Raw genomic sequence first — 12,450 nt, 5'->3', positions numbered from 1 at the left:
ATTACACAGCCAGTTGTTGTATGCAGAGTCTTGTAAACTTGTACAGAAGTTTCTATACCAATGCCTGTAAACTTACAAGTTCAGTAACTACTTAGCAGTGTAAATATTTACACAAAACTGGGAATAACATACTTTAAAAGCTTTCCAAAGTTTGGATGTTATATAAATTTCTTTGGCATTCTTCAGCAGAATATAAATGTAATAACATCATGAAGTATAAAAGTGCCCCATTTTAAGGTGGTGGTTATTGCCAGGATGTGCTCTTTATAATCCTCTAATCCATAATCCTTTCAAACGGACTGTGATCCCTCTGCCATGTAATTGATGCAGTAGGATCCAAGTACGTGGCAACTTTTCCATTTACTGAACTGCCACAACTTTATAGAAATCTTTTTAGTATTTATTCTCACTTGTTAATGAAATTTAGTTCTCTGGTATTTGCATTTTAAAAAGGAATGATGTGGGAGGGATATGGTCTTCAGATAATAGTGGCAATTAAGGCCTCTGCATCTGTAATACTAGTAAGTATTTAGCTAATGTACTGTTGGAAAAGTAAAGTACAGGTCTGGTTTTGCTTTATATTGACTTTTGGAAATCAGTTTTAAGAAAAGGCTCACCTGCTTGTCTGTCTCGGCATCCAGAAGTTTGGGGGATATTCGCAAATCCAAGTAGCTACTGTAACCAGGGTCTGCTGATCCAGATCTTTTTGCTTAGTTGAATTAAATGTCTGTCTACAAGTTTTGTTGATGACAATCAGTAGGATCACCGTCATCATTGTTAACAGTGGGATGGGTTTTGGGAAAAGGTCTTAAGATCCTATTTTTAATTTAGATCTTGAAGGTACACATAAGGTAGGAAATCCTTTTTTTTTCTTTTCTCTTTTAAATTTCTCAACAACAACAAAAAAAGGCTAAAGAGAAAGTTAATACTAGATGAATTGAGGGTGCTGTGGAAACATGTTCGAAATATTATTGACATTTACAATAGGACCCAACTTTTTGTAGGTACCGAAAGCAAATGGAAGAAATGCAGAAGGCTTTCAATAAAACCATAATAAAACTTCAGAACACTTCACGAATAGCAGAAGAGCAGGTATGTTTTCTGTGTGTGTGTGTGTACGTTTCTGTTCTCAGAAAAATAAGCAACTTTTATAATGAATATTATTGTTAACACTGTTTTAGGTAATTAAGACCAAGATTTGCATAATGTTGAAATAAAAATGCAAACGCTGCACAACAAGCGTAGCCTCTGTATTTAAAGTAGTCCTATTCTCAGCTAACCCTTTTTAGACTTCTGTAGCAAAATCTAGGTGATAAATGTGTCTAAAAGCTAATCGGAAACAGATCCGTCTCTCCCTCCAAGCCATAAGTGTAGTTTTCAAAAGGGCCAAAGCATGATTTACACACTTGAAAAGCGAAGTGCTTAGGTTCACTTTGAAAATAGACTTGTGGAGCTCAATTTGAGTATTTTTATATTGTGTACTGGCTGTCTGTGTAGATCCATATATGCCCACCTTGTTTTCAGACCTTTTAGAAAAAATAGATGCTATGATTTATAAATGGATTTGAGGGGTCAGGAACCATAGGCAAAGGTTGCCTGTTTCTGCTCTAACTTGCATTGTCATTTTCTAAAGTTATTTAGACCTGGTCTTGGTCTGAAAATGGCATTCTAGGAAAAAAATTAGGATGAAAACCTGTTAAGAGCAAACCCTAAATTCATTTTAGTAGTTGTCCATATGCACATTCCTGTGTATTTGAGCTCAGACCTCTTGGCCTGCAGTACCCCCATGGTGCATGTACACCTTCAGACTTGTGCTTTGCACCAAGGGTGCAAGTACACTACCTCTTGGCTTGTGGCTGGTTTTGACTGAGTTAAGACAGTAAGAAAGAAATAGACCAGGAAGTTAAGCGATTCATTTTCTCGCTGAATTAGTAGTAACTTGGTGAACCCATTTGTAATCTGTCTTTTTTTCAAAACTTCTTCTGAATCTCATGGCTGCCTCAGTCACTTGGTTTTGAGTGTGGACAGTAGGGCTGTACAAGCTTACTGTGGCCATTGGGCAGGAAGTCCTGTCCTTTTACCTGTTGGGCTTGGGAAGCAGCTGTGAGCAGTGCAGCCTCCCCACCTGCTCTGTGCACCCCAGCCTAGACAGGCAGCACTGAGCTTCCCACTGCCTGGAGCCACCCAGCTGCTATGAGGGGAGGGGTTCAGGGGCTTCAAGTGCCTGCCAGCTGTGGCTGTTGATGGTCAGACCATGCACAGCCCAGCAGAATGGGTAGCGGGAACTGGCCTTGGGCTACCATGCTGCAGCTACCAAGCTGTGCCCTGTTTCAACTGCCCAGCCCTGCCAGGGCATGTCTGGGGCCTGGGAGCACAGGTACCAGGTGGGGGATGCACTTAACCGGAGCATGAGGGTAGGCGCAGTTTCAACTGTGAGTCAGTGGGAGGGCTGAGCACCAGCCTGCTGCCCCTATAGGCACTGCAGCCCAAATCTGGCCCAGGCATTCAGAGCAGCAAGCCAGTCTGGGAGGCACCACAACTGCCAGGTGCTCCAGAGCTGCAGCAAGGCAGCAACTCTGTGCCTGGCTCCACTGCACCCAGTGTCCCTGCTTACCCCTGCATCCTAGGATACCGGAGGACTTCAACTTGGGCAGAATAGCTGTGGGAATTGGCCATATGGTAATGGAGTAGGAAAAAATTAGGTGGATTGGAGATAATCGTGTCCTGGAGTGGCATAACTTTAAGGTAGATAATGAGCACTTTAAACCACTTAAGCTGTTAATGTGTAGCTAATTCAGGGGTTAGGAACTCCAGAAGCTGCCTAAAATTACTGTGTAACAAGGCCCTTGGTGATGTAATATTTATAGCACCCTGCTCCGTTTGAAATTGACCCCAAAGAAGTGTTTAAGAAGCATTGGATTGAAAGCAGAGCAGGGTGGCACCTTAAGGACCAACTCTTTCAGAAAGGGTAGAAGCTTTCATAGACAGCAGCCTATTTCGTTAGAGGCTAAGCAACGGATTGTCAGACTCATGGCAATTCAATTGCTGTTGTTGAAACACAAAAGCTAGATCCTCTCTTTATCATGCAGGACAGTGGGTTAGATTTTTATTCTTGTACTTCACAGATAAAATGACACAAATAGAAACCATCATAGTGAAATGCATTTTCTGTAAGATAGCTTTTTTGGATAAAGCCAATACTTGATCTGCTGCAGATTTCGGTAGTGTTCGTTTAAAAACTTGGCACGATCAAAATCCAATGGTACATGCTGCTTAAACTTTAAAGATTTTTGCAGAAAATCTTTCTGTTTTATAGAATCCAGATCCAATTATTTCGGTAAATATTTTCTTTGTATCTAATTGGAATATAAACAAAGCTTTCTTAACTCTGGCTCTACAGACTCTAATGTACTAGATTAGGTGGAATGTATTCTGATAAATCTAACAGCACATGGTGATAGAATTCTGCAAATTAAAATTAACTTATCCCCATTTTGTTTTAAACACAGGATCAGCGGCAAACAGAAGCCATCCAACTGCTACAGATGCAGCTCAACAACATGACTCAGATAGTTTCCAATTTGTCAACAACTGTAGCTGAACTAAAACGTGAGGTAATTATAACATCTCAGTGTGGCACAAGAAGCTGGGCATGGAAAACTTGTCTACAAATATTTCCTGGTTCTGTTGTGGCCGAGGATCTTCCTGAAATGCAGTTGCATCTGCAAAGAGATGCAGATAATGTTGTTTTCAGGCCCTTGGCAGTTAGTCAAAGCAGAGTAGTAGACTAGTATGGGAAGCGGTCTTGGATAACTGCTGAAGTATAGAGTATAGGGTCAGTAGCGCAGAACAAATTTAATAATGCTAGACTGCTATCATAGTTGGATTTGCCTACCTCCTGGAGGTCAGGACTTTTGGTTGAGTAAGGTGAAAAAGTTAGTTCCCGGTGCCTCTGTGCAATTAAAATGAGACTAGGTATCTGATACTTAAATCTTCGGTAATTGTCAAGACTTCAAAAATGTCAGGTCTGCTGGGTAAGTTATCAAATGTGATAGGGAAGTGAATTTACAGTGTGGCAGATGCCAGGATTTGACCTATTGGCTGTACAGTAAACACTCAGTTCAAAAAAAAAAAAAAAAAGGGAAAAGTGTTGGATATAGAAATGGAAAAAGAATCCCCAGAATGCACCAAAAACTAATCATGGTCTTAAGTTTTTAAAAGAAGTTGAACAACTGTTTAGTTTAACTATTATGCAGCAAACAAAGTACATTACTAGTCTTTTAACTTAAATTTTTTTTCTTCAGGTTTCTGATCGACAGAGCTATCTGGTGATTGCTTTGGTTCTGTGTCTCATCCTGGTTTTGATCCTCTGTATGCAGCGTTGCAGAAATGCATCTCAGTTCAGTGAAGATTACCACTCAAAAATTCCCCAAAGTAATAATTACCCTAGCCCCAAAAGGTAATCCTCTATTAAAATGTATCAATTTTTGCAGGCTTTATATGCACTCTTTATCTAGAAATTAGGAGCAAATGAGGGACTCCGTCCAGTTGGGAGGACATCATGTTTGTCCATTTCACTTGTACTAATTCTTTTCTGCAAGTTCAGAAGCTTAGCTTATGAAATGCAACAGAGAGACTTCTGTAGAAGAATCCTGTAACTGTGGGAATTGGATTTCCTTTTAAGATTTGAGTAACGCCTTGTTCTTGGAAGGGTTTATGGGCACTAGTGAAGACACTGCTCCAAATTCTGGATGTGAGGAGAACACTTCATGTTGCTCTTCAGGTGTCCTATGGCCATTTTTTGAAGGAGCCACCACCAATAAAGTCCAGAATAATTTCTGAGATGCCTGGCCACGGGAAAATCTGACTGCAGTACAAAGCACAAAGGGCATTAATAGAGACATGAATCAGATCATTTGTTAAATTGTAATTCATTGTGGATTTTGTTACTTACAGATGCTTTTCCTCCTATGATGATATGAATCTGAAAAGAAGAACTTCTCTTCCACTTGTCAGATCCCAGTCTTTTCAACTAACTGGCAAAGAAGGTACCATTTATGTACAATTAATTCTTTGCATTTTGTTAAATGTGTAAAATATGATTTCTGTATATGTATATTTATTAATGTCATCTTTTAAACCAGTTTTCAGAAGAGGAATCCAGCAACACTGTACTTTGTTTCCACTAATGAAGTGCATCATTGGGTACATTAGAAAACAATAAATTGCAGTAATTCAATGAGTTATAAAAGAGGATGGTGATTTAACTATTGTGTCCACAGTGGACAGGATAAAGTAACTGGTCATGTCTACACGAGACGTTTACTGCGTAGTAGATTTAATTAGCTGCACAGTACACGTCATACATCTACATGTGCACCCCTATTAGACTGGAGTAAACTAACTCCACAGGAGGATAGTACCTGGTTCAGGCAGTTGCAGTCCTGTGCACACATGAAGATGCTGTGCCTGGGAGCAGCTGACTTGAGCATAAACTGCACTGGAGTTTATTGCTACATGCTAATTGCACATGTAGATGCACCTACTGTAGGGAAAATACAGGTTGGTTAAATGCTATTGTTACTTATATTAGAACATGCATCTTTAATCTCAAAGCATTTTTTAAGACTTAAATATTTAAAGTGTTGGTACCTCTCTTAATGTCTCTTCCAGTATCCACAAAATTTCCCTAAGGCATGGGTTCAAAACTGTTTCATAGGGTAGTATTGCCCCCACTGTGCTGCAAATACAAGCCCTCCCAGGAAAATGTCCAATTCCTTAGTAACGTATCTGAAGTTACAGTACAGTCTGTTACTGCTGCCACTTGCCTGTTCTTTATCAGAAGAGTTCTTGAAGCCTTAGCAATGTTAACTCAAAAAGTAATGGAAAGATGCTGAATGTGGGTTTTGGAGTTTTTCATCTTTTTTGGTTTTTTTTAGAAGATAAATGAGTATCTCTTGCCAACAAGTGAGTTGGAATGTCTGCTTCTGAAAATACAGTTACAGAATATGTAAGCAGTGGAATGCAGCACTAGAGCTCTTGCAATTCAAGATTATTTATACTGAGTTGGTTTTCCACTTTTGGATAGCAGTCGAGTAATCCTACAGCAAATTTTGCTGAAAGATGGATGAGGACTTTTCTCTAAGCATAGGTCCTGGCCAGCAGCTATATTCTAAAAAAGATTGTTTTCTTGATCGTTCTAAAGTACGAGGAAGTTAATTGCTGTTTTCAAACCAATATATTCGGAAATGAATCTGGAGAATCCAGTGATTGGACACTAATTTTTGAACAATCAAGAGGGTGACAGAAACTTGTCACTGTAGAGTTATGATTGTTCTAGATTCTGTGAAAGAGATTTTATTTCTGAGGGTTTTTTTTAAGAACCCTTTTTCCATCTTGAAACTGTTTGGAGTAAACTGAATTGTGGTTCAAAGAATTTTATTAGGTATTCTGTACACCTATTATTTGAAAACAAACTAGCACTCTGTAAACCTGGAATAAACACCTACCAAATAAACCCTATTCTAATGGAGGCTTATTCTTACTTGGTTATCTTGGAGACAAATAACCAGGCATATATAAAGAAATCAATATTTAGGATTCTTTCAAGGTCCAAGATTTTTTTTCCGAACCAAAGGCCTAAAACTGCATCCCTAAAGCCATACCTGCTCACCCAAATCAGTGTCTAGATTTTTGTGATGAGCGTGCACAAACTCTCATTCAGTTGATCCATGTTGGTTTGTCAGAAATATACATTTTCATTTCTGTGCTGTTCCTTGTTAATAGCAATTTGTATAGTATTAGACAGCTGAATGTATTTATAAATGTAAGGTGGGATTAAAATAAGAAAGAAATATTCAATATAATACCGGGGAGCTGTTCTTCAAATCTGCTAGAAACCAAAGTTTTTTAATTTAAACCCTTTTGAATGCATTTTTATAACTACCCTTTAGTCTATCCTACAACATTTATTCAATTTGTGTATAAATAAGGTCAGTTGCCTTGATATCCTAGACAACACTAAAGTAAATAACTCCCTTCATCACTTCAGCCTGGCAACATAAATTGCAAACATGGTTCTTATTCCTTTGCAATTGTTACCTCATAATAACCATTCAGTTCTTAAACTTGATATGGCTAGGTCTAAAAGGCTATCATTAGCATCAACATCTGCATCTAGCAACTGAGGAATCTGGTATGCAGTCCTATTTGTAGAGGATTCCTTTTTCAAATCCACACATCATTTCTATTTGGTACTCCTAAAGTCAGTAACTATCAGCCATACTACACTAATACAATCTGCATGCAAAAAAAAGCCCAAAATGTTACCTTTTAAATTTACACTTGAATGCATTCACGTTGTGCATTAGAATGCCCTCAACATGTTTGTCCATGCAATGAAATTGTGAATGATATCATTCTTATAGTTCACAACATTCCTGGAAGATGTGTGTGTATATATGTATATGTAGAAACATGAGTCTTGCAAAGGCATGGTAGCCTGAATTTTCATAAATTGCTATTGATGTTTGAGTACCCAATTTAAAATGGCACTAGCGTCATTTAAACTTGGTGCTTAAATGCCTGCCTCAAATTGCCCTAAACTGGGCACTCAAAATATGGAGGCATCTAAATTTTGTTAGTTGCCTTCCAAAAATATGGGCCAGCTTTTGGTTCCCTCACAAGTAAAAATGTATTCCCTAGTATTCTGAACCTAGGGGCACTCTTACACATGCTCCAGGGGAGGGGCCAAGGGGACGGGACAAGCTTTAGTTCAGGCACCCCCACTACCATTTTTAAGCTTGGGAACACTGATGCACAAGACACAGGAGGCTGCTGGAGCAAGATAATTGCCATACTCCAGCAGACTGCTAATAGAGTCTGCTCCCTCATGCTGTAATTAGTGTTGGATCAGCCTCTGCTCTTGGATTAGCACTTTTTCCTAAAACAAATGAGGAACTACTAATGAACCAACAAGTATGGTTCTTTTCTTTGTTTGGGAGGAACAATTTTTTTCCTTGCTGTGTGAGCAAGTAGAAACCACATGAACAAACCTAAGGGATCAGCTAAGACCCGGATTACTGCCTCTACAAAAAAATGTTTTGCTGTCAGGATTCTGTGCTTCTGTTTGAATACAGTAGTTTGAGTGGTGATGTAGCCATGATGGTTCAGAAATTATGCAAGAAGCAAGGGCTTCTTAGGGTGATACCTTTTATTGGACCAACTATGTACATATGTGGGAACATGTAAATAGTTGGTGATTATATCTTTTAAATCTGACCATAATAAATCCTTGCCTTCTGCTTGGAAGCGTGACTATGAAAACACTGAAGCAATAGTAACTTTTAGCTTTAGGCTGGAATAGACAGCCTTCCTATTTAAGTTACGTTAGCTTGTATTTGCAATATTTTCTCTAATGTACTGTATTGTTCTGATTCAAATCTGTCATTTTTTCCTTCAGAGGAACAATAAACATCACATTCAGTTTATGTGGGGCAGTCTTAAAATAGGACTTTGGTATTTTTGTGCATGCAGTAAAAATATCAAGCCAGGATTCTTTTTCCAGTTTAAATTTAGTTATTAGTGTTTAATTCTGATTCTTCTTGTTGGTTACTTGATTCTCCAATGGGATTTTGTAATGACAGTAACAGTTCAATGTCTTTACCTGCAGTTATCAGCTGTTACATGTGGAGAGAAAGCAGGGGGGAGCTGTTTTTCCTAAAATTACATAATCCCACAATGTTTAGGTTCAATCTGAACAATTCAATATTTAGCTAATTATTATGCACGTTCTTCTTTTGGACTAACCTATCAATGAGATCTTTCAGTTCATACACAGTTACGTTGTTTTAAAATGAACCATTCTGAGTTGTTAAAGATTCGTCAAGCTGTTCAGTCTAGAGTCCTATTTTTTTTTCTCCTTACACATGCATCTCATTAAGAGGCAATGGGAGCTAGGGTATGTATTGAAAGCAGGATAACATAAGTTTGGATGAAGGAATAAGAACCACTATCTAGATTTGTATAGCCCTAGAAATATGAAGTGCCTGTAGTTGTAATTTCAAGTTTTTATTGTCCTTTTAATATATTAAATCTCTTCTTCCAGTGGATCCAGGTGACTTGTACATTGTAGAACCCCTGAAATTTTCACCGGAAAAAAAGGTAGAGTACCTCTTCCAGTAGGTGGTGCTTTTCTCGGACAAAAAAAAACCCTTACTGGTGCTTATACTTTTTTTTTTTTTTTTTTTTTTTTTTTTTTTTTGTCAAGTCAGATTGCATTGCATAGTCTAATTATTTCCTCCTCTTGTGGTTTAGAAAAAACGTTGCAAGTACAAAAGTGAAAAGATTGAAACTATCAAGCCAGCAGCAGAGCCTCTGCATCCGATAGCCAATGGGGAGATAAAAGGAGGGAAACCCTTTACGAACCAGAGAGACTTCTCTAATATTGGAGAGGTGTATCACTCTTCATATAAGGGTCCTCCATCAGAAGGAAGCTCAGAAACTTCATCGCAGTCTGAGGAGTCCTATTTTTGTGGCATTTCAGCTTGTACAAGTCTGTGCAATGGACAAACCCAAAAGACAAAAACTGAGAAGAGGGCTTTAAAACGAAGAAGATCGAAAGTACCAGACCAAGGGAAGCTTATAAAAACTTTAATACAGACTAAGTCGGGGTCAATGCCAAGCCTTCATGATCTAATCAAAGGAAACAAAGATATAACAGTGGGAACACTTGGTGTCACAACCGTTTCTGGACATGTCTAAAACTAGCTGAACTTTTTCATCAGGAGAGTTTTGTTCATCTGAACAGCCTGTGGTATTCTGTGGGAGGATGGTGGGAGACAAAGAACTCAACTAATTGGAAAGTATTCAGAAATGATGGTTTCTGCCTCTTTTGTACGTCAGTGGGATTGTGTCCGTCAGTTACAAGCTGCAATTTTGCAAAGCTGATAGTTTCCTTTGTGGACAGCTTGGGGGGAGGGGAGGAAGGGCTCATTTTATAAAGGGTTTTTTTCACAATTCCTGGGGCAAAGATTTTTTTGAAACCCAGTTTGGGTGGAATTAGGGATAAAAGCCTAATCCTCTTCCTTTTAGCTTTGTTCCTATTTCTTGCACCTTCCCATATTTATGTGCCTTTTGTCTATTTATAATGCCACTGGAAGCGGGGGCGACAGAACAATTTGTTTGTCATTTGATTTCTTTTGTAATTTCTCTAGCTTTTTTGAAGATGCAACACTACAGTGCTGTAAAAGGATATGTGTTGGCCTTCAGCTGGACTCAGTAAAGTGGGTTAGATATTGTAGAAATACTAACAAGGTAGACTGGCTGATTAGATCTTTGTTTTGCAAACTCACTTGGGCAAGACATCTTGTTACTTGAAGTCATAATGTCAAATTTCAGAGTTTCTTAATTAAAATGCATTGTAGTATTTGGGTATATTTAAATGAATGAGAACTTCCCAACAATTTCTGTGCTGTACATTACAGGATCTTGTAACAACTACCATGCCTTTGTCCCCAGATGGAATTTTTTGTAACTCTGAGATTTATTTTAGCCCCTTCATTTCCTATTTTAATTCAGAATATGGCAACTTCAGGATATCTAGCCAACAAAAAGATAAAGGTGACAGCAAAAAGCTGGAAATAGCTGTCCTAATCAGTCCTGGGTACAAATGCATCCGTGAGTTTGCCAGGCTTTGAAATCTAACTGGTCAAGTCTGTTCAAAAGTGGATATTTCCCTAAAGTTTGCTTTTGTATTGGCTAACCATTTGTGCAGTGTATGTATGTTCTGGTACTTTCATATCTGAGAGTGTGTGTGTGTGTTGACAGTAATTGTATATTTGGGTAAAATAGGATGTATGGCTGCATAAAATTTTGTGAATTTGAGTGAGTGGGACGAAAGGATATTCCTTTTTGAAAGATGTTACAGGTTCATGTTGTACAAATAAGTTAACTTATTGAGCACTTTTAGTGATACCCTTTTTTTTAATGGATCTAATGCCTTTCCTGGGTATTGTATGTAATGTGACTTATTTAAGGTCTTTGTTTTTGCTGCTTTCATGTTAGGTTTTGAATACTTTAAGGTGAGGTACTTTCAATGTCAGTCTGCACAATTAGCCAGTCAGAGCACATGGACCTGATTTTTAGAACATGTATTCAGAAGAGCTCCCATTTGGAATGAGGAAGAAGTTTTATACCATCTGAGTGCAGTATACAACATTGTGGAAGAAAGAGTATGTAACTACAGAGCTGTAGTGCCATTAGAAACTGTGAATTTCCAAATAAATCTGAACACTTGTCTTTATTTAGTGGCTTTTTCCTTTACAAATTGTATGGGTTGAAGTTCATAATACAAAAAGAAATGTGATGCAGTGCCGGGTAGGTGGGGAGGGAGGGAAGCAGTCGGGAAACCTGGTTTCTATTCCTGGCCGAGTCCCTGATTTGTTGTATGGTCCTGCATAAGTGCGTCTCTCGCTTCCCTCATTCATTTAGCTAGCAAATGCCTGTGATCTTCATGGTAAGCAAATAGCACACAGTATAAAAGAATCTGGATATTAGGGCCTGTAAGTGGTTTTTGTAAGGAACATGTTAATTTATCCACTTCAGCAAATAGCATTGACGATAATTCCTTGACCTTCATTGTTTTGTGTTGTGTTTTTTTTTCTTTTAAAAAGTACAGCCTCTATTGTTCCTCTGCCTTTTAACTGTAAGTTGGCTGGAGAATCCCTTGAAATGCTTGAACAACCTGAAAACCTTCAACCTACACAAACTTAGTAATAAACCCACTTGTAGAAGTAAGTTTTTTCTAGAGTTTGTTTGTTTGTTTGTTTGTTTGTTTGTTTGTTTAAAATGGAAGAAAGAGAAACTCACCCTTCTCTTAATCTTGGTATCTTACCAGCTACTACTCTGCTCTGTAGCCTTCCCTTTCCTTAGCAAGGGTTATTAACGTTGTGGTGAGGCAGCTGTGACCAGGAACTTTTGACTGCAGTCAAGTTGGCTTCAGGCATGAATACAACACAGGGATTTCTAGTTCTGTAAACCACTCTGGAGATGCAGCAAAAGAAAAAAAGCATCCCTGCTGATTCTTTAGCATTTTGATGTAGTTTGATCTCTAAATGGTTTCTGTTCTCCTGTAGACTTGGATCAGGGCATTTGAGATCAGAGTTCATCTCTTCTTAGATTCTAGGAAGTAGGGTTTTTTTTATGCTGCAGAGGCTGTCTTTCTACAGAAGGTGCAAGCTGCTGCGGGGTAGCTTTCTTGCAGGTAAGCTAAGGAAGTATGGGTTAGATGAGTAGTCTGTAAAGTTGATAGCAAACTGGCTGGATCATCAGGCTCAGAGGGAAATAGTCAATGGCTCAATGTCTAGTTGGCAGTCAGTATCAAGTGGAATGCCCCAGGGCTTGGTCCTGGGGCCAGTTTTGTTCAATATCTTCCAGGTCATTGATGAAAAT

The 12,450-nt window shown here is 38.6% G+C and overlaps 1 protein-coding gene across 3 annotated transcripts in view; it reads left to right on the top strand.

Annotated features, from left to right (window-relative positions):
• Positions 1-11,302, top strand: part of SUCO (SUN domain containing ossification factor) — a 68,483-nt gene extending 57,181 nt beyond the window's left edge. For all 3 annotated transcript variants that reach the window (XM_059728281.1, XM_059728280.1, XM_059728279.1), the window contains 6 exons: positions 1,005-1,092; positions 3,510-3,614; positions 4,305-4,459; positions 4,957-5,048; positions 9,107-9,162; positions 9,316-11,302. In XM_059728281.1, the coding sequence (XP_059584264.1) occupies positions 1,005-1,092; positions 3,510-3,614; positions 4,305-4,459; positions 4,957-5,048; positions 9,107-9,162; positions 9,316-9,762 (943 nt within the window). In that variant the 3' untranslated portion in view covers positions 9,763-11,302. The remainder of the gene's footprint in view (positions 1-1,004; positions 1,093-3,509; positions 3,615-4,304; positions 4,460-4,956; positions 5,049-9,106; positions 9,163-9,315) is intronic.
• Positions 11,303-12,450: the final 1,148 nt, after the last annotated feature.

This window comes from Alligator mississippiensis, chromosome 5, assembly GCF_030867095.1.
Source record: "Alligator mississippiensis isolate rAllMis1 chromosome 5, rAllMis1, whole genome shotgun sequence".
NCBI classification, from domain to species: Eukaryota; Metazoa; Chordata; order Crocodylia; family Alligatoridae; genus Alligator; species Alligator mississippiensis.
Note: the sequence above shows the minus strand (reverse complement) of the source record. Positions and strands in the feature narration are given on the sequence as shown.